The sequence below is a fragment of the Seriola dumerili genome, unplaced genomic scaffold (genome assembly GCF_002260705.1).
Source record: "Seriola dumerili isolate Sdu_G_001 unplaced genomic scaffold, Sdu_1.0 BDQW01000216.1, whole genome shotgun sequence".
In the NCBI taxonomy this organism is placed as follows: domain Eukaryota; kingdom Metazoa; phylum Chordata; class Actinopteri; order Carangiformes; family Carangidae; genus Seriola; species Seriola dumerili.
In genome coordinates, this window is record NW_019174471.1 from 40,251 (window position 1) to 67,396 (window position 27,146).

Sequence of the window (27,146 nt, forward strand, 5' to 3'; positions counted from 1 at the left end):
TTCATGTAAGAAATGCAGCTCAAGGTGCTTCACAACAAAGAAATTACTCCACATGAAAAACTGATATAAAATTAACATCACAAACATTTTTTAAATATTTACGGACAATGAAATGGAAAATAAAATCCACTTGATAATAACAATGAGATAAAATTGAATAATAACTGAAGAAGAAAAAAGAATGTTATTTATTTATATTATCTTGACAGCTTTTAGGCAAAAAGATCTCTGCCTTTGCTGTGTGAAGAAGCAGTTGTTGCAGTGAAGAGCCTTTATATTAATTATTAAAACAAGAGAAAAAAGTAATGATAAATTTCCACAGGCTTCTTTTAGTCACACGTCTGAGGAGGAAGAGGATTCCACCAGAGGAATTTGAGCTCATGTCCTCAGTATTTCTAAAAGCCCTGTTACAGTACTGCTGTGACCTATTACAAGAATTAAATAAAACAGTTTGAATGTAAATGATTTGTGTTTCCTGGGCTTGAATTTGTGACAGCAGCCACATCAATACGTCTAGTAACTTCAAATGTCCACAACAAGGTAACTAACGACATGAACTGTGATGGATTACCTCACACAAGTTACAAGTCTTTGCACTTTCAAATTTAGTCAAGAGCTTTAGAGGGTAATAAAACATCAAAACAAAGAACAGAAATAGAAACAGAAAAGAGAAAAGAACAGAAGAAGGTTAGAAAAGACACAAACACTTAAAATAGCAGAGAGAACAGTGATTAAGACACAAGCAGCTCATTGAGTTTAGGTTATAATGACTACTGCTTTTAAACCAGCTGGTACAACATCAACAGGTTGAGGCTGTTTAATGTGCATGTACACACAGTGTGATGTAATTATAAACTGTCAGTGCTAAATGTTGTTTCATGGAATTAAGATAGTAGGTCGAAGTTATGGTCTCAGGAATAAAGCAGGTGACGTTTATCAGTGACTGATATCACACTGCCTGTCGTTAGCATATCTATGATAACAATGCAAATTATTAAAGCTCCTCCAGTGTAAAGGTCTGTGTCCATGTGTAGTGTGATTATAGATCAGGTCTAGCTTCTATATTAATACTGTGAAAGTATCAAAGCCTCAGTCCACAGAGAAATGCACACAGCCTGTATTCAGAAACTGAGCCTTAAAACCAGCCGTCAGGACTTCTGGAACTTTGTGATGTCACAACAAAGCAGTCACCAAGCCCCGCCCACCTGGACCCACCATCCAAACCTTGCAGGATTTGGTTTCTCTGAGTGTTTTTACCTGAAATCTGCTATATTTTTATTGGATCACTCAGAAAACAGTCAGCCAATCAGAAGAGAGGCTCAGAGCCTCCTCTCTTCTGATTGGCTCACAGACCTGTTGTTACTAGAGCTCCAGAGAGAAGCCTGAGAGAGGAGATGTAAAACTACACTGAGATGTTTTTTGGCTCTTAAAACCACAAATACATCTTCTTCTGGATCAACACTTCAAATTAAACATCGGTGTAAAATATGGAGCTTTAAATATGCAAACAGCGGATTATCTGCTGCATATAAAGTCAACTTTTTTTGCTAGCCTCCATCACTTTTTTTTTTTAAAATTTTCTCTTGTATACTTCAGCTTCAAGTCTTTTGTATCAATTAGCATAACACAGTTCACACCTAAAATGACTAATGTTACGCTAATGTATTGCTTTGCTAAAACAGGAGCATTTCCAAAAACTATGACACAATCAGAGACCACCAAAGCAGACCAGAACACAGGATATAACTGAACCACAAAGGTTAATCAGAGAGGAGTTGCAGATGTTACTGTAATGTCCAGTCTCCTAGTCCCTCGGGGACAGTAATGGACGTAAAATTTCTCCTAACCCTGGCGCTCAGTTGTGTGACATTATGTAACATGAGATATTTCAAACTGAGCTTTCATAATTATCCTGCAAAGTGTCCTGCAACACAAAAAAGGCAAAAAGCCTCTAAAATTAATCCAACATCTGTCTGAAATGGGGTATTACACAACAGCATGGAAACAGTTTCTGAAGCTTCTACCACACTGGTCAAATGTTTGTTTGTTTGTTTGTTTGTTTAGGAAAATTAAAGTCTGATGCACAAATTCCAAAATGTCCAAAAACAGCAACCATCTGATCCCATGTCTCTTTAATCACCATAATTATAATTTTACAGTTGATAATAACCACTGATGATTAAATGATATGTCCCTGAAAACCAGATGGATGTCTGACATCTGCCACAGTCCATCATTGAGAGGTAACTTAAAGCTGATGTTGAAGATTCACATTATTTACACCCACATGACAAACTGCGCCCGTCACACAGAAGATCAACACTACAGAGCTTTTCTATTCAACTGCTATTCAACTATTCAGAGTGAAAATCATACCCATTAACCATTATTCATAGCCGTCACATAAAGAGGTTACCATGGTAATCCTTTCATGATGCCAATGAATCTTAAGCCCATGTACTTGATGCTCTATTCATGTCATATACAACAGCTGACTCTCTAAACACACACAGAGTTCATTATTTGTTTGACTGCAACACTTCACATTGTGAAGTTATCCACAAATCAAACGCTCCTTCTGCACAGTGGCTGTTCAGAGTTTTGATTATAGTGATCTAATGACATTTAGGTTTAATACATCCCTCCCACATTCTGTATTTAACTCAAAAAGCCACGTCGACATCACAGAAGCTGCAGTTTTAATCAGAACTTATATGATTCACAGCATCAGTGAGTAGTGCAGTCCAGACCTCAGACAGGTAAGACTGACTCGTAAAGATAAATGTTCAACATCACTGTAAAAAATATTGTTTTACGATCTTACAGTCATATAAGTTTTGTTTGGAGGACTGAAACTGGCAAAATAAAAAATAAGTAATAAGTAATTTAATATGCCATTAAATAAAAATAATAATAATGAAATAAATGATAAAATGAAAATAAATAACTACGTTTGCGGGAAATGATTGGGGGGTGGGGCTACAAAGGGCAATAAATAAATAAATAACTAAAATGGACATTTAAATGGGAGAGTAAATAAATAAATAGGGGAAGTAATACAAAAGGTAAAAAACCAAATGAAAACAGAAATCAGTTTATTTGAAATTTTACAGTACTTAATTGTCACATTTTATTACTTTATTAATGCCTATTTATTTTTTATATTATTCTTGGTGCATTTAATGGCATATTAAGTTATTTATGGATTTATGTTTATGTTTTTTTTAATTCTTTTTGGCAGTTTCAGTCCTCCATACAGGGAAAGGTCATGACTTTGTTTAAAATAAGCACTCTCAGAGGACCGTCGTCATGGTTACAATAATAAACACGTGGGTTGTAGCTCGATCGTTGTCTTGGTTAAAAGAAACTATGTCGATACAAGAAGGGAACACTTCAATCAACGTCTTCCTGTTTACATGTAGCTGTCGTGCAGGAGCCTTGTAGGACACTCTTCAAATAGACAATTATTGAAATATTGGCCAATCAGCTCCTCTGGTGTGACACAGCAGACGGCAGAGTGTCACACTAACAGCCATAATACACCTGGTGCACCTTCTCCGAGGTAACTGCACCACGTTTCCACTCAGCTCGGTTTGACGTCGAGTACAACGTAAAGTCATGTTTTGATACGTTGGGCAACTCTGTTTGGTCCGTCAATGAGTCTCATTGATACAGGTTCCATCAAACCCACCTCTCTATGTGTTCCAGTACTTTTCCCAAGATGGCTAAACAAGTTTAAACTCTCACTTCTGTCTGACATTTCCAGCATAAAGTATTGGTCAGTAAACGCATCCTGTGGAGATCAGGAGTAAAATAAAACCAATTGATTATCTTATACCGAATAAATCCACCCTTAGTCACACAGATATCTTTTTGAAGCCCGTTGAAGGTTTTATAATTCAAAAAAATTCACTGACCACAGTACAGAGAGTAAACCTGCTTAATTCAGACAGAAACACAGTCTGTCCTCTGGCATCAGGTCGCACTCCACCTGAGCAGCTCCGCAGTCTCTAATTATCACATTGGCTCAGATCTCACAATAGTGTTTTAATGCAGAAAAATATTACAGCTTGGAATATCGGTGGTCCCCGTCACACTGTCTGTTAACCCGCTGCAGACTTGACGTGCTGCCTCGCACAGATACAGAAACATGAACACTCACATTTTTAATATACTACTGTGTATGTGTGGGAATTGGCACATGCATTATCTTCCTGATTCCCAATCAAGGTTCACACTATCCAACCACTCCGACCGGCAGGACTCACTATGGTGCAACTGGCCCTGAACACTGTCCTGTGTCCGACCTGTGGCCTTTAGGTACGTCATCCCCTCTCTCTCTCTCCCTGACTTTCCTGTCTGTCTCTCACTCCACTATCTGAATAACTTTATAATAAATAAATAAATAAATAAGAGAACATGTCACTCAGTACACCTGGGAGAATACTGCACATACTATAACACTCTAAAGATATCCAGGCGCTCTGCTAAAATCCAAAGTTATGACTGGCTGCTCTGCATTGAGATCCTACCTCCTCCGGATATTAAACCAGGGATATTTTTCTCTCCATCACACGGTCATCTCTTCAGCAATTCTCAGGTAAAAATAAGCCTAGCGTAGCTGGGAACCACTGTCATATTACTGCTGTGGATGAGAGAAACCTTCGTGAGCCCACGAGTCCACTTAACCCAGTATGTGTAGTAGTACGGATCACCTGAGTGCAGTTGGAAAGCTGTGAAAACACAACTCTTACTATCCTGGAAATTAGAAAATTGAAAACGTGTAGCAGCTCCGAAGCTCGACATTTAATTATAATGATATGAATCTAAATCTGCCAGAGGTGGAGACATAAATCTGACTTTAATGTACTTACAATCTGTCTCCACAAGACCTTTGCTCACACGAAACACACACCAGATTAGCTTTTAAACCTGTATAAATCAACATCATCTGTTCGAATGCCACAGAGGCTTTTCCACCACAAGAAGCATAAAAAAAGAGTCGCACTTTTGTCAGTCAGAGCTCCTGAAAATGAACCGAGACGTCAGAGGCGTCAATTCAGAGGCGCGGGCCGTCAGAACCACTTATCAAAGTGAACAAGGCAGCACCAGCACAAGGTCTAAGGGCTTGACTCCCTCCAGGCTGCCGGCTCACATTCAAAATGGATGTGCTCTCCAAGTCAGCTGAATGAAATAAAATAATAATGACGGGAGTAAATAATACATGGACAGACATGAGTGTTCGCGGTACTGGACTGGCAGAAAGAGCGGGGAATGTGACCACATCGTGTTACCTTCAGGGACCTATAAGAATAATATTTGAGCCCATTGTTGTCTCCTCATCCTCCTCAAATGACAATTAAACCCCTCCCACCAAAAAAATTACACTCATTTTGAAATGTCAAGAGAGAACAGAGGAAACCTTTGGAGCCACATGATTTCACAAAAAGTATAAAGGTATGTAGGTATGAAACATCTGTATAAGATATTAGGAGACAAAGGAAATCTGAATATCATTGGCTGCAGTTGGATTCAGCCTCCTGCCTACTGTACAACAGTAATGAGAGAGTGAGAGTGTGTGTGTGTGTGTGTGTGTGTGTGTGTCCTACAGGCCCAGTAACCCAGTGAGTGGTTATGGGGTCTGGGCACAAAGACAAAGGGATGACAGGATCACAGGTAAACTCTCTGCGCTCGCCCACCTCCGTCCTCTGTTGCACTCACCAAACACAATGAAATGAAACTGCAGTATCCTCATGCACATGCACGCTCTCCCAGCTGCTCTACCCCTTTTGACATTTCTGTTTTTGTTCTCATGTTCTATGCAGGGACTTACATCACAGCCGAGCCGGCGGCAGCAGCAGCAGCAGCCGATGTAGAAGTTAAGATTTCACCGCCGTGCAGTGTTTCTTAGTGGATCACTTGCATGCCGAAGTTAACAGAAGATGCCATATATTTTATAAATATTCACATTTGTCCTCTGTGGTGTGTGTGGTTTTGGCGCCAACTGAGTTAATATTGAATTATGTCAGTTTTAAATGCAGTTTCGCTTTGGAAAACATCCCGAGCGGCACGTATCACCGGCAGGCTGCTGTGCAGAGCGACCAGCCCCGACACAACCATGTACCGTCTCTACATGACAAATACACTCAAAAGGGAAACACTACGGAAACAGCAGCGTGTCTATCACACCTATAATAACACGTCGCTCCGTGTTTTACCGTCCGGCGCCGCTCACCTCTAGAAATAGCCAGAATGTCAGGGCTAAATCGGCCAGTGGGTTCCTCATGTCTCCGCCGGTAGGAGAATAAAGCCGGGGTCCGCTTCTGGAGAAGAGAGAGACGGGGAGGAGATGCTCCTTTTAATCACCACGTCGCTTTCATCCCGCTACTGGAGAGGCCCAGAGATCCGACCCAGCCGGTCCGACGCGGAGTCCTTCGGGTGACAGGACGGATGAAAGCAACCCGGGTGACGGTCAGACGCTCCACAGACGGAGATTGATGGCATGGTGGGAAGCTGCATTAGCCTGTGATGTTGGCTTATTCCACGCCCCTTTCCCAACCCCACCCCCCTCCCCAACAAACAAACACAAACACAAACACAATCAGGTTTATTATTATTTGTCAATTTCATTGTGTAGTGAAACAGAAAAAATAGCAAAAGTACAAAGCTGGCATTATTATCTGGCTATTAATCTTTTAATCTTGTACTTTAATGAGATATTATCTATTTTATAATTTGTTTTTCTACTGTTTTCTTATTATGCTTTTTTTCTCTTCTGTTTTCATGCTTCATTTATTTCTGTTAAGCACATTAAATGGCCTCTGTGTATGATTATGTGCTATAAAAAATAAATCTGCCTTGCCTAAAAGCTATCAGTTATCAGTCTGAGATTTTCAAATTCCAGCAAATATTTTTTCTTGATTCTGTGTTAGCAGGAGCACTAATGTTGGTTAGTACACTGTGTGTTTCCCATAGCTTCCAAGTCACACCAAAAAAAATCTACACAAAATTTACAAAGATGATTTTCATTCACATAAAGAAAAAACAGATACCGGCTCGTTTAGTCATTTTCAAATGTTATTCTAGAAACAAGCTGTTTCCGATTATGTTTTTTTTTCTGATTTCAAAACGAAAATTCGATGGCCGCCACGTACACGGATCATCCTTCATGGTCCAACATATCCCAAGATTCATTGCGCACTGGTAATGAAAATAATATGGCAGTCAACAACACTGACAGAGAGCCTGAGGATTACACTGTTAAATGTAAGTGTTGGGTTTCAGCTCAGTTCAACAGCTAACAGTACAAGAGACTTAAAACCTCATTATTTTGTAACAAGAAAGTTATGACGAAGGGCCACACCTTCGTGGGCCGCATCCACTCCCTAAAAGTGTTACAGTATTTTTATATATAAAAATATGTATACGTTTTATTTATGAATAAAACTCGTTCTTCGCTGGATTCTAAGATGAAAGTTATGTATAAAATCTTCTTGGGTTTGAATTGGAGGTGGTGCACCTCAGAATAAACTGGGTATAATAGCAAGGACTAAGTAGCTATAGTGCTAATGAGTAAAGGCTAACATTTAGCCATTTGCCAACACAAGTACTGCAGTTAGCCCAGTAATATGTTTCTGTAGTACCGGAGACTGCGGTCTCAAGACTCTCAGGACTGCAGTCCTAAGACCCCCAACATTTCTAGTTGCTACAGCGACACCCAGTGAATTGGTTAAGGGTAGGAGTAGGGTTAGCATTGTTCTACACATATGTTTTAGACCAAACTTGGTTTCTGCCAGTGTCCCGAAAAACTAGAAATGCAGTCCTGAAAATCCTGAAACTGCAGTCTCCGGGCACATACACAAATACTTTCTGGACAGGTATACAGGAAAGAGTCTTTCAGTAATGAGTAGTCTGAGAGCTAATTAACAGAACATAGTAAAGACATTTACACTTTGAAGACCCAGCGCTCTGTCTCTTCAGTGGTTTGTTCGGCACAGTTAATGGACACTGTCTGCACACAGGTGGTCTTTCTGATGTGTAACACCTTAGTTAGTCGCAAGAGGTCCTCCAACCTTAACAACCATGTAGGTAATTTATCCCTACCCTCTGATATGACCTTTAGGAGTGTACTGGTGGCAGAGGGACCTTTGTTGTCATGGTTACAGTAAACACATGGTAAAGGTTGGGGAACGGTCATGGAAAAAAGAAACACCACCAACTATTGGTCTGAAGTGGGAAAAGTCCAACTTTCCGTTGACCCATCCTCCCTATGTCGATGTTGTTGCTCTATAAAATCACTTCCAACAATAAGACCGAGCCACAGGTCGTAATAAACTAAAACAGAGTAATACATGAGAAAGTCTGTGAGTAACAGCTTTTATCTCATTTTAAATAAGAATCACAAGTCCTACCAAACTAGACATTTTCTGCATGTGAGGTTTTCTCAGACGCACCTCCAGCTGTTCTCTTCTGCATTTAATTTGTAGGAACCACTTCCTGTGTGTTCCATTTTTCAAATTAACATGGGGTTGGCCTAAGGTGGAGTAACTAGCTGTTAGATTAGATTTTGATAACCATTAGAGGCATCTTCCAAATTCAAGTACATCATTCCTGAAGAACTGTCACCAAAATCACACATGGTATTTTTAGAGTGATACAGTTGCATTAATCAGCTTGAACTCTGCAGCTCCATGGAGCTAATTAGCTCCTTGTTTTGGTTTTATGGCACATTGACTGTCTGACTTTGGTCTCACCACTGTCTCTTACCACAATACACTACATACACTACCACAACTCAGTTGATCGACGCCAAAACATAGCTAAAAGAAACATGAATATTAAACTTACATTTGTCAGGTGGTTATAAAAGGGCCTCCAGCTAGATTTTAATATTGCTCAGTGTCAGCAGAATATTAAAACAAAAACATTATAAGGCTGTTATAGCTCAGGCTATGTTTTCTTTGTAGTTCATCTGCCCCCTGCTGGGCAAAATTATGATTAATGCAGCTTTAAAGAACAATCCTTTAAAAGGATAATAACGGGCATTATTTATTTCCTTTAACGGGAAGTCGCTGTAGACACAGACAGGAAACATAGGGAGAGAGACAAAGAGGCTGAGGACAATGAAATTTTACGATCCATGTCTTAACCATTAAGCCATCAGGGCATTCATCCTTTTTTATTTTGAATCAACCGATCCCATAAACAAAACTGTCCCGCTAAAATATGGAAATAAAATAGCACCAGTCTTTCCTTCAGTGATACCTGTTGATTGCCAGACAGCTGAGCAATAAGTAATTGGATAGTTTTTGACATACAGCTATACATTATACATATAAATCTTTACATGGCAACAGCTACTTAGAGGCTGCCTGCTTTTCTAATGGCTTGTAATGGCTCATAGCTTGTGACAAAGGGCTCTGTATTGTTTTCTCTGCCTCCCTTGTCTAATGATCTTTACTACACTGTGTGTTTCTGAAGGGCTTCATATGTCAGTTGTGGCAATGGGGCGTTTCAGGTTCAGCACCATGGACAGCTCCTGATCTGAGCCGGGCAGCTGGGACAGATGTTGAGGAGGCTGCGGAGTGGCTGTTCAAACAGAGCAGGAAACACACAGTCTGAATGGGTCTACCACCAGGAACCACAGTCAAGACTAAGTCATGTGACACACACTGGCCTACCAGTGACCAACACATGTCCCATGAACAGGGGCAGGTGTTACTAGGAAGTCGATGACTGTGAGTCAACATGCATGATACCAGGACCCTGAAGGTAGCAGGTAAATTGAAGTCATCATTAATTTCATTATTAACACCTGAGCTTTTGGGGCAGATTGAACCTTTTTCTAATTTTCCTTCTCTTTGAGTTCATTCAGGTTCATTTTCTGTCTAAATTTCCTTATCAATCGGGAGAGTTATGATGTTTTGGTACAGAAAATACACCACAGTACACCAATCATACCTTCATGACACTTCATGGTCATTTTGGAGGCTGCAGTTTGTGATGTTGTTGAACTGTATTTCATTATATAAACAGGTGTTTCTATTATTTGTGCCCATCCCATTTATATCAATGAGGCTAAATGACAAAAACATCTTATTAAAATTCAATTAACAATTCAGCAACACCACAAACTACATCCTCTAAAATGATCATTCAGTTGAATCAACATCGTCTACAACAGATTCAATAAAAACTGAACATTAAAACCTGCATGAAGGTCACATTCACTGCTGCACTGTTGCATTGGACACCATTACTTTAAGCTAGGTGTTCATAACAAACTACCAGCTGAGTGTGTATGTAAATACATTAACCCTAATGTGTTGTTTGGGTCAAATTGACCCGTTTTCAACCTGAAACGGCCTTTTCTTATTTTCTGTGAGCACACAAGCAACAACGCCCCCGCACAGCCCTTCATACAGTGTTCAGGTCAACGTGACCACACACACAGTGACACACACATACACTCACTCACACACACCAAGCACAGCAACAGATAAGTAATGACGTTACAGTTTACAGGTCACTTCAGCTACGATCCCAGACCAACTATACGAGCAACAGACTCTGTATTTCATCAACAGCGACTACAACAGTGAACAATTCGTTTGTGCTTTGTGTTTCTAATTGTTGTGAATCATCTGCATTTGGAAATTAGTTTTGAGAGATGTATTTCCAAACCACAGTGACTAAAACAATCCAAGTTTAGTTCTTGTGCTTCTATCAGCTGTATTTGGTTTATGGCTTTGATTATAATTAGATAAAAGGTGGAAAATCAATTGACAATATCACTTCAAAATAATTTTCATTCCTACATTACTTTTAAAAACCCAATAATGTCCCAGGTTGATTTGCCCCAAACAGAGCCAAGGCTCCAAAAAGTGAATGTGATACAAGTATTTTAAAAACAATCAATTTGATAAATTGCTGAAATCTCTGTGTCTCTTGAACAAACATCAAATTCACACTTATACTAAAGTCTACTACTAAGGCTATTCAGCCTTTACATTTGGACATATTTGTTTGTTTTTGTAATTTTTCTTCAAGTTAATTTGTTTCTCTTGCGACACTGTTGGGCATGTGATGAAATTGTTTTTGAAAAAAATCAATAAGTAACTGATGAAAAATGCACCTCAATTCACGGTCAGGGCCTGTCACGTTGTAAAATGACAGCAGGGGAACAAATATCAGCTGTTAATGGCTGAAAAATCTCATGTCTGGTACGTTTTGATGACAAACATCTGGAACTGATATAACTTGTGTGAATGGAGCTGTTGTGATTTTAACCCGTGCTGCCAGTCGATCGTATGGGACACAAGCGGGTCACATCTCACTTCCTACAAGCGCTAACATTGTCTAGACGTCTCTGAACTTCACGTCCAACCAGTAACTTTACTGGTTTCTAGCAATTTGCTTCATCAACACTAAAAATGCTGGTGTTAGACTCTGTGATCACATTCTGCTGCGCATGCAACCTTGATTATTAGTTACCAGCCGACCAGAACAATCAACACACACACACATTTACACACACGACAATAAATGACCAATAAATAAGTAAATTACAATAAGACAATAACAACAGGAACTGAGGAAACTCTGGAGAATCTCATTGATTTTCTCTGAGGAAACACTGAAGACTAAAAGTATGAAAACAATCCAGAAAGTATTCATAGAATAAAAGGACGTATTGTTAAAACAGATTAAAATATAAAAGAGCTATATTAGAACAACAGAACATAGAACCATGGGAACATAGAGATGATGTTTCCCTTCTACACTTCACTCTGTTCTTCTAATCAGAGCTTCGACATCAGAGATGATAACAATAAATCTACCAGGAGCTGGTTTAAATAATAAGACTACAGGATATTTTGGATTTGACACTGACACAAGCGTGGGATCAGGTGTTTGCCATCACCTGTGTAAACATCCCAACACCTGCTGTCAGGGTGTGGCCTGTATGAAAGCCTGTTATTACACCAGCCTCACGCTATGTGTTTGCGTGTTCGCCACTGATGTCAGTCTGCCGCCACCAGACGCTCCAGTTCACGTCCCGCTGTGTGTGTGATGAGCCTTTACACTCCTCTGCTGTTCCACGCTGTGGAGGACAAACATATGGAAACCCCCAGCAGCGAGCGAGCGAGCGTGCGTGTGTGTGCATGTGTGTGTGCGTGTGCACATGATGGAGTGAGTGAGAGAATAATAATATGTGATGAAAACAGATCTAGAATAAAATCTGTCATTTGTCATAAACAGCAGAAACAACTTTTAATATTTCATCTTTCATCCAAATTATTGAGAAGTGATGAAAAATGAATCATCAGTCGTTTTCAGTTGTTTATCTTTTTGTATTAAATCCCACTTCATAACAATGTCATGGTGATATTTCATTCAGCTCACAATAATATTTATGATTACAAAAATCATGGAGACGGATTTCCATGTTGAAAAGCTGATATACGAGAGCTGCAGATCACAGCGTGTGCTTCTTCACGGCACATGAAGATCTACAATAATGCACCTATTCATTTGCAGCCATGTTGTGACCGACAGCCTCAGATGTTGATAATGATTAATTCTAAAGATTATCTTTCTTTTCTTTCTTTCTGAGACTATATATGGGTGGGTATATGCTCACCCACCTGTCACTCAGAGAGGCCACGCCCTCAATCCTCCATAACTGTAGTCCTTAATAAAATGTGAACAGGTGAGTTATATAAACAGATGAGTTATATAAACAGGTGTCATGAAGGAGGAAATTATCTCTAGAGACCAAAACAGTTTTTGTACCAGGCTGTAAACATGTTTATTTCTGCTGTAAAGTTGGACATTTTAACATGGGAGTCTATGGGGACTGACTCACTGTTGGAGCCAGACTCTAGTGGTCGTTAGAGGAACTGCAGCTTCTGGTTCTTCAGGGTTGGTGCTTCAGTTTTCAGCCCTGGAGGTCGATGCTTGCTAACGACGTTAGATCTTGATATTTGGTTGCATGAAGGTTGTGACGTTAGGTGACAAAAAATTCAATGTCAGGATAAAGTCAACATCAATTTGATGCAGAACACTGACGACAGCTGATTGATATTTTGTTGGCTTAAAGTTGTGTTGCCAACGCCATATTGACATAAAATACCAATATTCTGGTCATGATCAAAACATCTGACCTCCATGCAAAGAGTCCAACATCCTTCTGACGTTCCATGCTTGCTGGGATACGAAGTCTACGTGACAATAAATAATTATATTCTGTATAGTACAGTTTAGTGCCCGACAGGTCTGTGAAGACAGCACTATATTCTACATACGTTCTACACCCACAGAGCACTTTATTAGGAACACCAAACTCCTCCCTCTGCTCTCAAACAGCCTCAGTTCTTCATGTCACAGATTCCCCCAGATGTTGGAAACATGTTGACATGATGCATCACTTCCCATGGAGCATTATCCTGCTGGAAGCAGCCATTACAAGATGGTAAACTGTGGCCATGAAGGGATGACCATGGTCAGCAACAATACTCAGAGAGACTGAGACATTCAGACCATGGCTGATTAGTATTAAGGGGCCAAAAAGTTAATAGTTTTAATCATAAATTACATGATTAAACTATTAAATTAAAGAGCAAAGAGCCAGTTCTCCCTGTTCCCAGGTGAGAACAGCACTAAAACCAACCAATAAATCCCAGTCAGGCACTTTGACGCCTCTGCATACAACAGATAATTACAAATATACAGTCAGTTGGTGATTTATTAGAGACATTCAGCTAAAACTGATGTTTAATTAAACAGTTCATCAATAAATCCTCCTTCATGATGGTTATAATGTTCAGTTTAAAATACTGAATGAAAATTAATCCAAATCTGCAGAGAATTAGACAGTGTCAGTATCTGCTGCAATGTAACACACACACACACACACACACACACACACACACACACACACACATACACACACACACACACACTGCTGGGCTTCTCCATATGTTTGTCCTCTGCAGAGTGGAACAACAGCAAGATAATTTTCCTGTTATCTCGAGATAACGAAGCTTGTTTTCTCATTATAATTACTTTGTTAATCAGATGCAGATGGAAACTTCCAGAGCTGTGAAGTGAAGATGTCAGGACGACACAATGATCAAAGCATCAGACAGTATTTAAACCGAGGGCAGAAATCACACTTTTCATAGATTACTTTCAGATCATTCCTCCTCAGCTAACGAGTTACCAAGGATTGTTGCTAAGGAGGAGAGTTACGGCGACCTAGTGTGTGAGGATCACTCGAAATAGTTTTCTCCTGATAATATCTCGTTATCTCGGGATACAAGCTTTGCTATCTCGAGATAACGGGATAAAAAATATTTGAGAATTTTCACGTAATTTTCACTTTACTGCTTTGATTTATTTCTATTTAGTCATTTCAAATCTTCCATAAAGTAGTTTAGTCTGCAGCTTTAAATCCTTATGGGGAAGAGGGCTGAATGTGGGTCTGCTGCTCTGCTGCAGACACTTGTTATTTGGCAAAGAGACTGCAGGAATGCTAACAGGAAAAATGTTCTGGGGAGAAAACACACACACAAACACAAAAACACACACACAGATCCACTTTAACTAATTCTTCAGTGCTTCAGTCTTTCATCTGTTTCATTTCCAGCAGTGCCCCCAGACAAATGAACCCTGATGTAGTAATTACTGGGTATCAGAGGGTGTAAACACTCCAGTCCATGTAGCAGAGATTTGCAGCACAATTCAGGAAAATTAGTCAGCTATTTCACTGTGTCTCAGGGGGCCACATTACCATTGTAAAGGATTAACAGCAGGACAGGAAAATCAAGATAAAGAAAAAGAAAATAATCCCACTTCTAACTAGAGTTACTGCCTGGTTTACATCCCTGTTTATCTAGAGTCATATCAAATATTTACCATCTATGTGAAATTTTGTCATAATTGCATTCTTGGGTTACACTAAAAACTGTTTTGTGAGGTCACCGTGACCTTGACCTTTGACCTTTAGCCACCAAAATCTAATCAATTCGTCATTGAGTCCTAGTGAATGTTTGTGCCGAATTTGAAGAAGTTTGATCAAGGCATTATTGAGCTATCGTGTCCACGAGAATGAGACGGATGTACAAGCTGCATGTGTGTTAGATACTTCATGTGTTTTTGCGTAACACTTGCTAATATCCTGGGTTCTGCAAGTTTGGTTCATAAGTAATGTCACATGTCGAGAGACGCCAGATTAGAGACGGGGACTTGAGTTTGCGACTTGGACTCCAGTCGCACTTAAATTGCATCCACAGTGACTTGAGACTCGACTTGAGTCTCGTCCTCTAAACACTTGACACTTGACTCGACTACCGTTTATGTGTTTGTATCTTTACCATGGTTTAAACAGAGGCAGCAGACGACTGTCACTGACTCACTATATGAATAATAAAGTTAAAAACAACAACAACAACTGTCTGAAGAGCTCAGACACAAGAAGTTCAAATCCAGAAAAATCCAGATGTTTCAAATACAGGCAACAGACAGGAGGAGCAGAGCAGCAGAGTGGGCTCAGGCCACAGCTCCCAGTACAGCTCCCAGTACAGCTCCCAGTAAGTCCAGTTTTACAGAATAAGCAGTGGGCAGAAGACAACAGGAAGAGTTTATTTAGAGGTAAACTGTTCTATGGCTTTGTGTTCTGCTCTTGCTTCATTATAAATTCTAATTAGCTAATTAAAGTCCTTAAAGTCTAATCAGCTCAGATCTACAGAATTTTATTCCAGAAAGATCCAATGATGCTGCTACTTTTTGTATTTGTATTTAATATCTTGTATATTTAAGTGTTTAATTGTATATATTATAAGTTATTATATTATTCATCTTTTTTATGTATTTGGTTTGGTTAGCCCAATATTTAATTTGTTCAATATTTTAATTTGTCCAATAAAACTGATGACATTCACCAGCCTGTTGTCTGTGGCCGAGGTAAAGCTGAAAGCAGTCGCCCTCTGGTTATTCAGAGTATTCAGCATGTTGATGAGGCTGCTGCATCACAGCTGCGCACTGATTTGAAAATGTAACACACCCTGCAGCCAATTAGAGTTAAGAATCGGGATGTTGTGTTGCTATGCTACAGAAGCCAGAGCGCACTGACCAATGACATCTGGCTGAAGATGTTTTTAAAGTGGGAGAGAGAGCAGCAGTGGCGATGCTGCAAAGACTCCTGGGAGAGGATTAAAATCAAGCACATTAAGAAAGACATCAACTGAAATAAAAAAATAATCATTTTAATGGAACTATCAAACACTAATTGAACTGTCAAATGAATGTCAAACAGTATCACCGATAATTACTGCTGGAAAATGATTCTCAGGTGAGTAACAGCAGGTGAAAACACAGCTGCGTCCAGCTGGTTAGAGATTTGTTTTCCTCCTCTGAAGCTCCTCTTCTCTCTGCTGCTCAAACTTCCTCGTCTCTTGTCGGATTGTTTACGACCTTCAGACTCGTCTGTACGTTGATTGTGTTTTCAGTTTGTCCTGTTGTTAAACTGATTCGATCTCCGTTTGGTTTTCTGCTGCTGCGGGTTCAGCCTGACCTCCACAGAAACATTAACACTGCAGAAATGTACTGATGCGTGCGTCAGAACAGAATCGAATCCTGGGAACTTTGATGCTGAATGTCAGGTGTCTTTGGTACAAATTAAACTCTGTAGTTACTGATGTGGAGTTTACAGCAAACAAGCAGACAGTTCTTTTATTTTGTATTTTATCTGCTCTTTTATTATTCATTTTCTTATGTTTTTTTTTGTTTGCTGATGTTACTGCAGCTTTTAATCTATTTTATCTTATCTTACTTAAATTGTCTTTTTCTTTTTCCCTCGTCAGTCATCTGAAGCCCTTTGAGCTGCACTAACCTGTATGAAAAGTGCTGTACAAATAAACATTGATTGATTGATTGATTGTATGCAGCTTTAAGAGGTGTGTTTGAGACTGTGACTGAAACAATGTTGTTTTATGTTTTACAAAAAAAACTGTAGTTTAGTGGTGAATTTTCATTTTAGTTGTTTATAGATTATATCATCTGACTGTATTGCACATATTTTCATACATATTCATTTGTCACTTGATTCAGTAATTATTGTTTCCATCTACTGTGTACTCAGTGTCTGTTTTACTGTTGAAATTGTGGGAATTAACACCTGACTTATAATTAAAACCCTAATTACCTTCTCCTTTCACGTTACTTTGCTGTTTGCCAATATTACTTGACATTTCAACAAATTAATATCTTCTCTGAAACAAACCACACAGGCCTTCAAACACTAGAATAATCAGTTATTGATTTTCTCGAGGAAAATCAATTCAATCTCACTCACATTATGATCATGTCCACCAGGCCTCTAATCTGTGGACCGTTGCTGCCATCTAGTGGCCACTTGAGCTAAAGCTGCAGCTCAGCAATAAGTGAACTGTCATGGTTTGTCCAGGTTAATGAATTTACTAATGACAGAAATAATCTACTATCAATTACCCCTCAAACCAAAACAATAAAATGAGAGAAGAATAATAGTATTAATATATCCACTTACTGGAAATATTCTGGAGCTTTCAGTCACATCTCATGGCCTTCCTCAGCAGATGGAGTTGATCAGTTGGTGGTTAAGCTGTATATGTGGGGAGATGGTCTCTGGTGTCAGAGGTGAAATTCCTGTATCCTGCGGTCGTCCACTGACTCCTGGCAGATGATGACCTTTGACCTTTTATTCCAGTGGATGCTGCGAATGATATTGGTCTCTTGAAAATGTCCAGTATTTGTAATATTTCTAATATTTATTAGAAGTTATGAAGTGATAAAACATGGAAACTGTGTTAGTTTGAAAAATGACATCTGAATCTGAAAAGTATTTATGCATAAGCCCACAAAAATAAACATTATTATTATATTATATAGTTATATATAACTATATCACAATATCACAACAATAACAATTCCATATTTTTACTATTGCTATAATTATCATTATAATTATGCTTTTATATTATCATATTATATGTAATATCATAATACTCTCTGACTTCTACATGGTATTGTATTATTATTGTGTAGCGTGTATATTACTGTATATATAGTTCACACATCATGGCTATCTTGACTCCTTTCGCTAAATAATTGCGCAATTCACTTACATAGTCTAAGGTATTGTAGTTTATATACTGTATGCTTTTAATTTAATTTTTTTTTTTAACAATTTCATTCACATATTTCTTTATCTGTTCTCTTACCTCTCAGCATGTCTCTGTGCTGCTGTGACAAGGGAATGTCCACAAAAAATATATTTTTTCTCATGTTATTCCACCATAGGAAACAATAAAAAGCCTTTACATTGTGTAATTATAATTTTAGATGAGAGAAATCCTGTTTATATTTGAGTTTATTCATAGGCTGCGGTCGAAAAGTCTTTTTTGCTTAGGAAGTTTCCCAACTGAGTGAAATGACCCGGATGTATCTGCGGTGGTCCAATTCTCTAAATGATAAGGAGAGGAGCTTCAGAGCTTCTTATCTTATCACCTTTAGCTTAGGAAACACTGGACCTTTCTTAACAAAAGGAAAAGAGAAAATGCCATCCCATAATTCCTTGGCACCAATACTTATAAAGAGACACAGGATTGTAGTTTCACCTCGGCAGACCCTCATTAATGAAGCCAAATCCATAAATATAGATCTCTTCTCTTTCAAATTTGTCCAGTTAGGAGTCATCATGAAAAACAAATATATTTAATTTCTACTTAACAATATAGTAATCAAAACAAAATACTATAATAATAATACTATAGCCCCTCCCATTGTGGAATGCATTAAAAATGAATTTTCTTTAATTAATAACTGTATGAAAACGTCAAAAGCGTCTATGCCAGGAAACTATGTACTTATGTATGAATATAATTTCTTCTGATCTCTTGCTCAGTTCCTTATTCATATTTAATTATAAAATTTTCCTTCTTCCTCCATTTGTCTATTCCTTTCATGTCATCTTATTTCAACATTTCAGTCCTGTCCCCTCTGTTTTTGTGGTTAGGAAAGGAGTATTTATTCTCCATGTGTTATAAATTAAGATAGTTTTTAAAAGATCTTAGTGTAGGTTTGTTTTCCTAAGTCCTGATGAATTCTCCTTCTCAACCTTCCTTGACCTCATGATGTTTTCCATTGAGGTCAAGGAAAAGTGGTTAAGCAATTAAATTATTTTGACTTTTCCACCACAGCCATAGACTGTAAATAAAGATGGACGTCTGCAGTTGCCATCTTGGCTGTACCTGACTCCACCTAACTCCCGCCTAATCCAGGAATGGGCAAAGAGGTGGGGCGTGTGTGGAGCGACATGTCGGTTAAATAACATGCCGACACTCCCGTTAGCATCGTTAGCACAGTTAGGTGTCTTGCTCGAAGGTTAACCCAAGGCTAATTCATTTGCTGGCTACTTAGCTAGTTAACAAGCTAAGCTAATAGGCTAGGTATGGTGAATGCAGACACTGATACCTGCTAATTAGTGCTAACGTATAAACGGAATTTCACTCACCTCTGAAGACAGACAGAAAACAGGAAGACAGACTTCCTCACGTTATTCCTCAGCGTATTATTTCTCCCCAACGTCACAAACATGGCCGACAGGTTACATTCACTAGTTCATGTTAGCTGCAGTGACCCCGAGCAGACAACTAATGGACTGAATACACCCACTTGTGGCCCAAAGAGGCCACGCCCACAATTATGCAAAACTTTAGTTTATAGTAAAATGTAAACAGGTGAGTTTATATATATGTATATATATATATATATATGTGCACACACACATAAGTTTGTAATAAGTGATAAAACAACTGTTTCCAGGATACGCATCACCTTTTTAGTCTGTCTTTTCATTGAATTTAATTTATTTATCTTTTTATTTATTTATATATTTTAAGCTGTTTTACTGGTATGTTTATTCTATGATTGTTTTCCTTTTAATACCCTACTTTTATTTCTGGTTATGTATTTTAATTCTACTTTTATTTCTGGCAAACATCTCTTTTAACATTTGATAATTTTATCTTCACCATTTTGTTTTCATTTTATCTTTAATATCCTACCTTTTATTTCTAGGTTTTACTCACTTAAATATACTGTATCTCCTCTGTTTTAGTTTTTTATTTTATCTTTATCACTCTGTTGTTATCTTTGCTTTTCCAGTCTTCATCGTTTCCTCAGTTTGTTATTTTTGTTTTATTTTTATTGTTATTTATTACTTGGTCATTTATTGTTCTGTGTATTAACGTATGTGTGTGTGTGTGTGTGAGGGGTTGTTTTTTTTTATTGCTTTTATTCTGTAAAGCAATTTGTGTTACATTGTTTGTATGAAAAGTGCTAAACAAATGAAGTATGATTGATTGATTGATTGATTAATTAACTTATATTAATATACTAATATAAAAAATTTAAAACTAGATTTTGACACTGGCATCCTCTGCATCTTAGGGAACTTGCCATTTAAATTTTTTTCTTGTGCTTTTGTAACAACTAATGAATGTAAATGTAAACGGGTTTAATGTGTTGGTCAGTATCAGTCAGTGCCTCAGTAATCATGTTGCTGAGATACAAATGGCCGCCAAAACACACTCTCTGTGCTCTGATCACAAAAGACAAGTGAAATACTCAACACGCATTCGAAATGTTTATTTACAGTAGGGGACATTCATGTACAAATCTGTTCCCATAGTAACAGCTTATTGTTTCATAGACACAAATTTACAGTACAGATCCAGTGGAAGTGTAGAGTGCTCACTGTCTACACGTACAAGTTTAAAATGATCTGTCTTTATTGCTTCAGAGAGAGCTGAACCGCGGGGGGTCAGTCCTCAGTGTGAGAGGAGTATGTGACATGGCTCTTTAAACAGTACGCACCTCTTAAAAACAACAACATCTGCATCATTAACACAGAATTAGAAAACTCCAAAATTCTGTCTCAGATATTTGCAATATTACACAGAAACACCTGAAATAAAAACAGCAAGAGTTAAAATAATCAAATATTATCTCCAAGCATGGCACCAAAAATACAAAATAAAAAAAAGAGAAGATACAAACAGGGTTGAGTTCGGAGCAGCTGGTTCTGTTCAGAGGAAAAGCAGCAAACACGAGGAAATGGACAGAAATCGACACAGATTTGGCTTCTGAATTCAAAAATCATGAAAAGAGTAAGAAAAGTGAGTTCCTCCTCACTGTTCTGAAGCAAGTGTGACAAACAGTCCCAACTGCAAATCACCTCAGTCATCAGTACACATGCACATATATGATGACTGGACCTGTATTTGTTTCTATATACACAGTTTTTACTGTGGAGAGTTTCCACCTGGCAAAGTGGAGCTCTCAGCGTCTCCTGCACCGTCACGACAGAGACAAGCTCTCCCTGTCGTCTGGTGTCAGTGGCAGGAGTTCGTTTGTTAGTTTCTTTAAACCCGACTTGTCTTTTTTTCTACTTTATTCTGTGACGTCTCGTTTCCCAGAATGCCCTCTGCCCCGTCATCAAAACATGATGGTTTAATTTCAGTGTTCCCCTGTGTTTTCACACAAGAGCCGGAGAATTAGGACTCAGACAATGGTTGCTAACAGTTCTCTCTCCTGATTGGCTGTCTGGTAATTTCTGGACTTGACTAGGTTTATTATGAGTGATGAAGGTTTAACATGAACACAACATCTAGTAGTTTCAAAGTTAGAACAGTGTTCATTGCACATTAAGTTTTCTGTCTTTACCTGGGCTTCTCTCACTGGTTTGAAGTGGGTGGAGCTCAGCTGGAAAAATGACAACACAGCCAATTACTGCCAATTTGCCCAGTGGTCGCTCACGGTATTGCAATGACAACAAATTCCCTGCAGCTCAAAAATGCATTTTCCCCACAGACCATCGCTGTAATAGAGATGTCTGTAAGCTGTTGACTATCTGTATATCATTTGTAAAACTTACCCTGAGCCCAGAAAAGTGATTCTTACTTGCACGTCATTCCTATGACGTAAAGTCTATGAGAAACAGTGTCTCCATTACACAGTTAATCTCACTGCTGACAAGTTCATTTTTACACTGTCAAATCTCCTGTTCAGTACATATCCTGGTCACAGTTATTTATTCTATTATCAAAGCTGTTTGTTTTTTTTTTAACTCTGTAAAAGCTGTTATCAGGCTTTGCCTAAAAATCCAGTATCAATCAGGCTCTTATTAGGAAAGAACTTTCCCCTCTTACACAAGACACAAAGTGTGTGTGAAGTGCTCGTATGTGGCTTTAAGCACTTCCTGTCTGAGGGATAACACTGAAACTGAAGCAACATGTTGCTCGGTGTGTTGGGTGGCTGTGCGCTCTGCTCTACTTTCTGCTCCTCTGGGTTTGTCCCTGGTTGAATCCACATGTCCAGACCACCCTGCACATGCAGACCCACAAGTCCAGAGACTTGTAGAGTCTGCTGCAGGTCTAGACCTCATCAGACTGTTCTGAATGTTACCTCCACATTTTAGCCCCATGGATGTGACATTAATATCAATATTAATATTTTAGCATAATTTAGATATATAGAACAAATATTTATTTATTGTTTATTTGAAACAATCTCACCATGAGGTCCATTTAGTAGCTGTTCTGGAGCTTTTGGTCATCAGCAGATGTTGTTGTTGCCCACTTGTCACTGAAGTACAGATCAAATTTTAATTGAATTTCCTTCCATGACAACTGGAGATCAAAGATTGTATCACATGATCAAAAGCTCCAGAACGACGACCAATTGGACCTTGTGGTGAGACAGTTCTGTCGACACCGTTTCCAGTGTCAAAGACGAACTTATGATCTTTTTTTAAATTCTTTATTTATAAATATATCTATGTATTGAGACTTTATATTGCACACAACTCGTAAATTTAAAACTTAAGACTTAAATCACATGTTAAGATTTTGGGAGTGATAACATCCAAGACATTTTACTCTAAACTGTCATGGAGCGTTTTCCTCTCAGATTTAAAGTCCCAGTCTGGAAGCTGGACATCTGGATTCAGCCTCTGTCCCTCTGCCTCTCTGTGATGGACTCCTCCCTCCATCAAAAAGACGACCTCACTCTTCAAAGCTCAATTTCCAAATTCACAGTAGCTCGTGGAAATGTCTCACACCTGTCGACATTTGGTCAGTTATTCAGGGGTAAAGAAAACTACAACAGCAAACCAAATGAAATACAAGTGACATAAATCTACTGTAGCTGCGTTGGGGTGTGGTGGGTGTCAAGCAAGGTGATGCATTATGGGAGAAATATGTAAGTGGGCTCTTAAAAAATGCACTTAAAGTCCAACTTCTTAAATGAAATCAGTTTGACTGTGCAACAGCATCTGATTACAAACGTACAGTATATATGGAGGGGAGTTTGAATAAGCAGGTTTACTTTTGTTACCGTGACAACACTAACTTTTCCTCTGCAGGAGGCTGGCGGTGCGTGTGGTGGGCGGGGTCAGTAGATGAACTCCCCAGGGACCTCCTGCAGGGCGCTGAAGGGCTCCTCGAACTTGAAGCGTTTGGAGATGGCCTTCTGCTCGGCGGCCAGAGCCTCTTTCTCCGAGGTGGAGGACTGGCGGCACTGACCCAGGGTGTAAGCGGCCATGACGATCAGCTCCTCCGTCACTGGGCGTTCCTCCTCCTCGGCTGCGGTCGTGCTGCTGGTGGTGCTGGACGCCTCCTGCTCCTCCACTGGGAGGATCTGCTCCACCGTCTGGGTTTCCTGAGACTCTGAGGACTGAAGCCAGGGGTGTTTGAGACACTGCTCCGCCGTGGCCCGGTCCCTGAACACACACACACACACACACACACACACACACACACATCAATACAGCGGTGTTGAACACATGGAAACTGAGGCCTGTGTGACGACCTCAGCGTCTGTGATGTCCACTAGGGGTCACCAAAGCTTCACTTAAGGTCCTGAGGCTTTTTTGATTTAAAGAATGTGAGAAAATAAATATTTGAAAATTATGTCTCTGTAAAAGAACAGCAATATTTAATTAAGAGGCAGAGAGTCAGTTCTCCAGCGCCTGTTTTACAATCATTAATACAGCAGCTCGTTAACGCACTTGTCATTATATCCACTGTCACAGCTCAGCTGCTCAAATTAACCAAATCAAAATCACAATATGGCTAAATCGCAATATCCAAATCACAGGAGCTGCAGTTATTTTGATGAAAGTAAAATGTGTCACATTGTTGTACGCTGTTAGCACCATCAGTGCTGTGGTGCCGCAGAGACGCTCCGACCTACAGATCACATTCTCCAGACGAAAAGGAACATGCTTGTTTGGTACAAGAGCAACAACAATCACATCAACATCATAAAATTTAAAATCAAATGTAAAAACAACCATTCCAACTGAAATCACAATATCTGCCAAAATAAACGCAACATGATTTGTTTGCATATCGTTCAGCTCCAGTCGAGATGGTAAATAATATTTCTATCTGCAGCTCAGCAGCAACTGCTCGTCCACATTATATTCATGAGACATGATCCTATATAAATGTATAACTATACAAATAAACATTTCATACTTGTTCTGTTTGACAACAGAATGAATCAGGTTTAGTGCCACATGAGTTTGTGTGTTGTGGACAGGTGTGGACAGGTGTGGACTGACTGTGGCTGTTTGCGCAGCAGCGTCTGGATGAAGGACAGGGCGGCCTGGTCCAGCTGCTGCAGCTCCTCCTCTGTGTAGCTCACACTGAGCTGGGAGATGTTAAGAAACGTCTCCTGCTTGTCTTCGCCCAGGAACGGAGAGATGCCCGTCAGCATCACGTAGGTCAAGACCCCGATACTCCTGAGCAGACAGGGTGAGAGCAGGATGACGTGGAAGGAAGGACAAAACCTTCATCACCAATAACAAATGCAGCTTTGAAATACAAAACAAAATTTTAATCAAATTCAATTTTAATTTTTTTATTATATTATTTCTAATTTATATCATTCTTGTTTTTATTGCTGAGTTGACCGGATTCTTGTCCGACACATTTGACAGTACCGTTAACCTTGTGTAAACCTACATATGACAAATAAAGTTGAACTTGAACCCGAATGGAAACAGGGTGTAAAAATGATCTTTGACAAAATAATGGATACAATTACAAATTCATGAAAACTAAAATAATAATAATAATGATATATAATAAGAGTTCAAATATGTGACATGAGGTTTTCATGAGTTAGACATTTGGCTGCGTTTTCTTCACAGTATTTGTGTGAATTGAAAATGTATGTTAAATCACTTTGAAGGGCAGAAGCAGCGACAGCTCTCCCTTCCTGACCTTCTCTTGCTGCTTCAGCTGCCACAGCTCAACTGGTTGAAATACTGGAAACAAATTAACTGGATATTTAATCACACTGGTCGGACTGGTCAGCTTTCAAACGTGTTTTCTTTAGTTTCTACGTAGGCTACTCTGCTTGGCTAATACCTCACCTCCTCAGGACGAGCTCGTTTCAGTCTTTGAAAATATTTTTTAAAAATTCATGTGGACTGATGGAGCAAACATTAAAGTAAAAGAATGAACATTAACATCATCCACTTGAACACAGTCAATACTGACTAAATAAATGGACTGCAGCCTGTTTATCGTCTTGTCAACTACTTAAGGCACTTTACACAAACTAGCAGCTAGCGGGCGGCTATGCTAACCGTCTTCTCTGTGAGGAAAATCCTTCCTCCTGCACATGATGATGTTTTGAGTGTACACAGAGGGGAGGGGCTATAAATGAGCTGGTTAAGAGATTCATGAGATATAAAGGCTTGTTTATGACTAAGATTTACAAATGATGTAGACACTAAAAACTGACAAAATGGATAATATATTTTTTAAATTATGGATATGGTGAGCGGTTTGCATCCTCTTCTAAACTTCCTTCTCTTTTCTACCTTGTCTGTGTCATTCATGGTCATTACAAGGTTAAAGCCACATAAGGATTTGTCATCATCGTTTTTCAGTGATTGTTTTTCCCAACAACATTGTTATTCTTTTAATATTCTATCATATAAATCAATATCTATCATTGTGAGTTTACAGACAATCACAGTGTTGTTCTAATTAGTTATTATCGGTGTAAAAATGAGACAGCGGCAGTTAAAGGTGGTGTTGTGTGTGTGGTCCGTGTGTTGTCACAGTGATAAAACCACTAGGGGGAGGCAAAGCTGGAAACAGCTAATCCTACACACAGTAAGTTTCAGAGACAGAAACTGAGCAGACCTCAGTGAAACATCTGTATACAGCTGTGACTGTAACAGTAAATAAAGTTTAGAGTTCAATGACAGTTTAACCCTGTGACACTGCTGAGACTTAACAAAACAATGTTTCTCCTGAAGTTTAACTCCACAGAACAAAAAGAAAGTTTCTTACCACATGTCTGTCGCTGTGCTGATCGGCTCATAATTTAGAATCTCGGGAGCTGAAACCATGAACACAAACACGTCAGTATCATTTAATCAGTGTTTAATCAGTTCGTCCGTTACTGTGAGGTTGTGGACGTGACGCTGAGCAGCAACTCACCAACATACTCCGGGGTTCCCATGATCTCCCTGAGCTCCTGGTGGCTGCAGACCATCCTGGACAGACCGAAGTCCACGATCTTAATGTCCCCCAGAGGAGAGCAGCTGGTCAGCAGGATGTTCTGAGGCTGGCAAGACATCAGAGGACACGATACTGTCACACACACGTCTGATATCTAATCTAATCTATAATTTATACCACCTGATCTTCTCTCCTTCATGGACAGAGCATCAGTGTCTTTCATGTTTGACCAGTTTCATAAAGGTTTATATTCTGGTACAGTTTTATAGGATTATAGGCTGTTCTCATGTTTATTTTTATTCAGTAGAACTGAACTTTATTCTGTCTCAGCAGGATATGTTAAAATACTACAAATGGATGTGTACAAAGCTTTTCATATTTTCAGAATCATTTGATTGTAGTGTCTGTTCTTTTCGACCGGAGCTGAAGCTTTTTGGTCTGTTGCTGTAATTCCTGAACTAAAGGATCAAATGTGAAGTGCTGCATTTGAGTTAAGTAGGTGTTAATGACTGTCTTGTTCACTTTATCTCAGAGTATTAAGGATTTGCTGAAAAGTAC

The 27,146-nt window shown here is 39.1% G+C and overlaps 2 protein-coding genes across 2 annotated transcripts in view; both read right to left on the reverse strand.

The window, feature by feature from the left end:
- vopp1 (vesicular, overexpressed in cancer, prosurvival protein 1) overlaps positions 1-6,478 on the reverse strand; it is a 39,071-nt gene extending 32,593 nt beyond the window's left edge. The window contains exon 1 of the mRNA XM_022754106.1: positions 6,236-6,478. Within this exon, the coding sequence (XP_022609827.1) occupies positions 6,236-6,286 (51 nt within the window). The 5' untranslated portion in view covers positions 6,287-6,478. The remainder of the gene's footprint in view (positions 1-6,235) is intronic.
- Positions 6,479-22,659: 16,181 nt separating this feature from the next.
- stk17a (serine/threonine kinase 17a) overlaps positions 22,660-27,146 on the reverse strand; it is a 30,267-nt gene continuing 25,780 nt past the window's right edge. Inside the window, exons 4-7 of the mRNA XM_022754053.1 lie at positions 26,568-26,694; positions 26,418-26,466; positions 24,671-24,850; positions 22,660-23,824 (exon numbers count right to left, since the gene is read on the reverse strand). Coding sequence (XP_022609774.1) covers positions 23,497-23,824; positions 24,671-24,850; positions 26,418-26,466; positions 26,568-26,694 — 684 coding nt within the window. The 3' untranslated portion in view covers positions 22,660-23,496. The remainder of the gene's footprint in view (positions 23,825-24,670; positions 24,851-26,417; positions 26,467-26,567; positions 26,695-27,146) is intronic.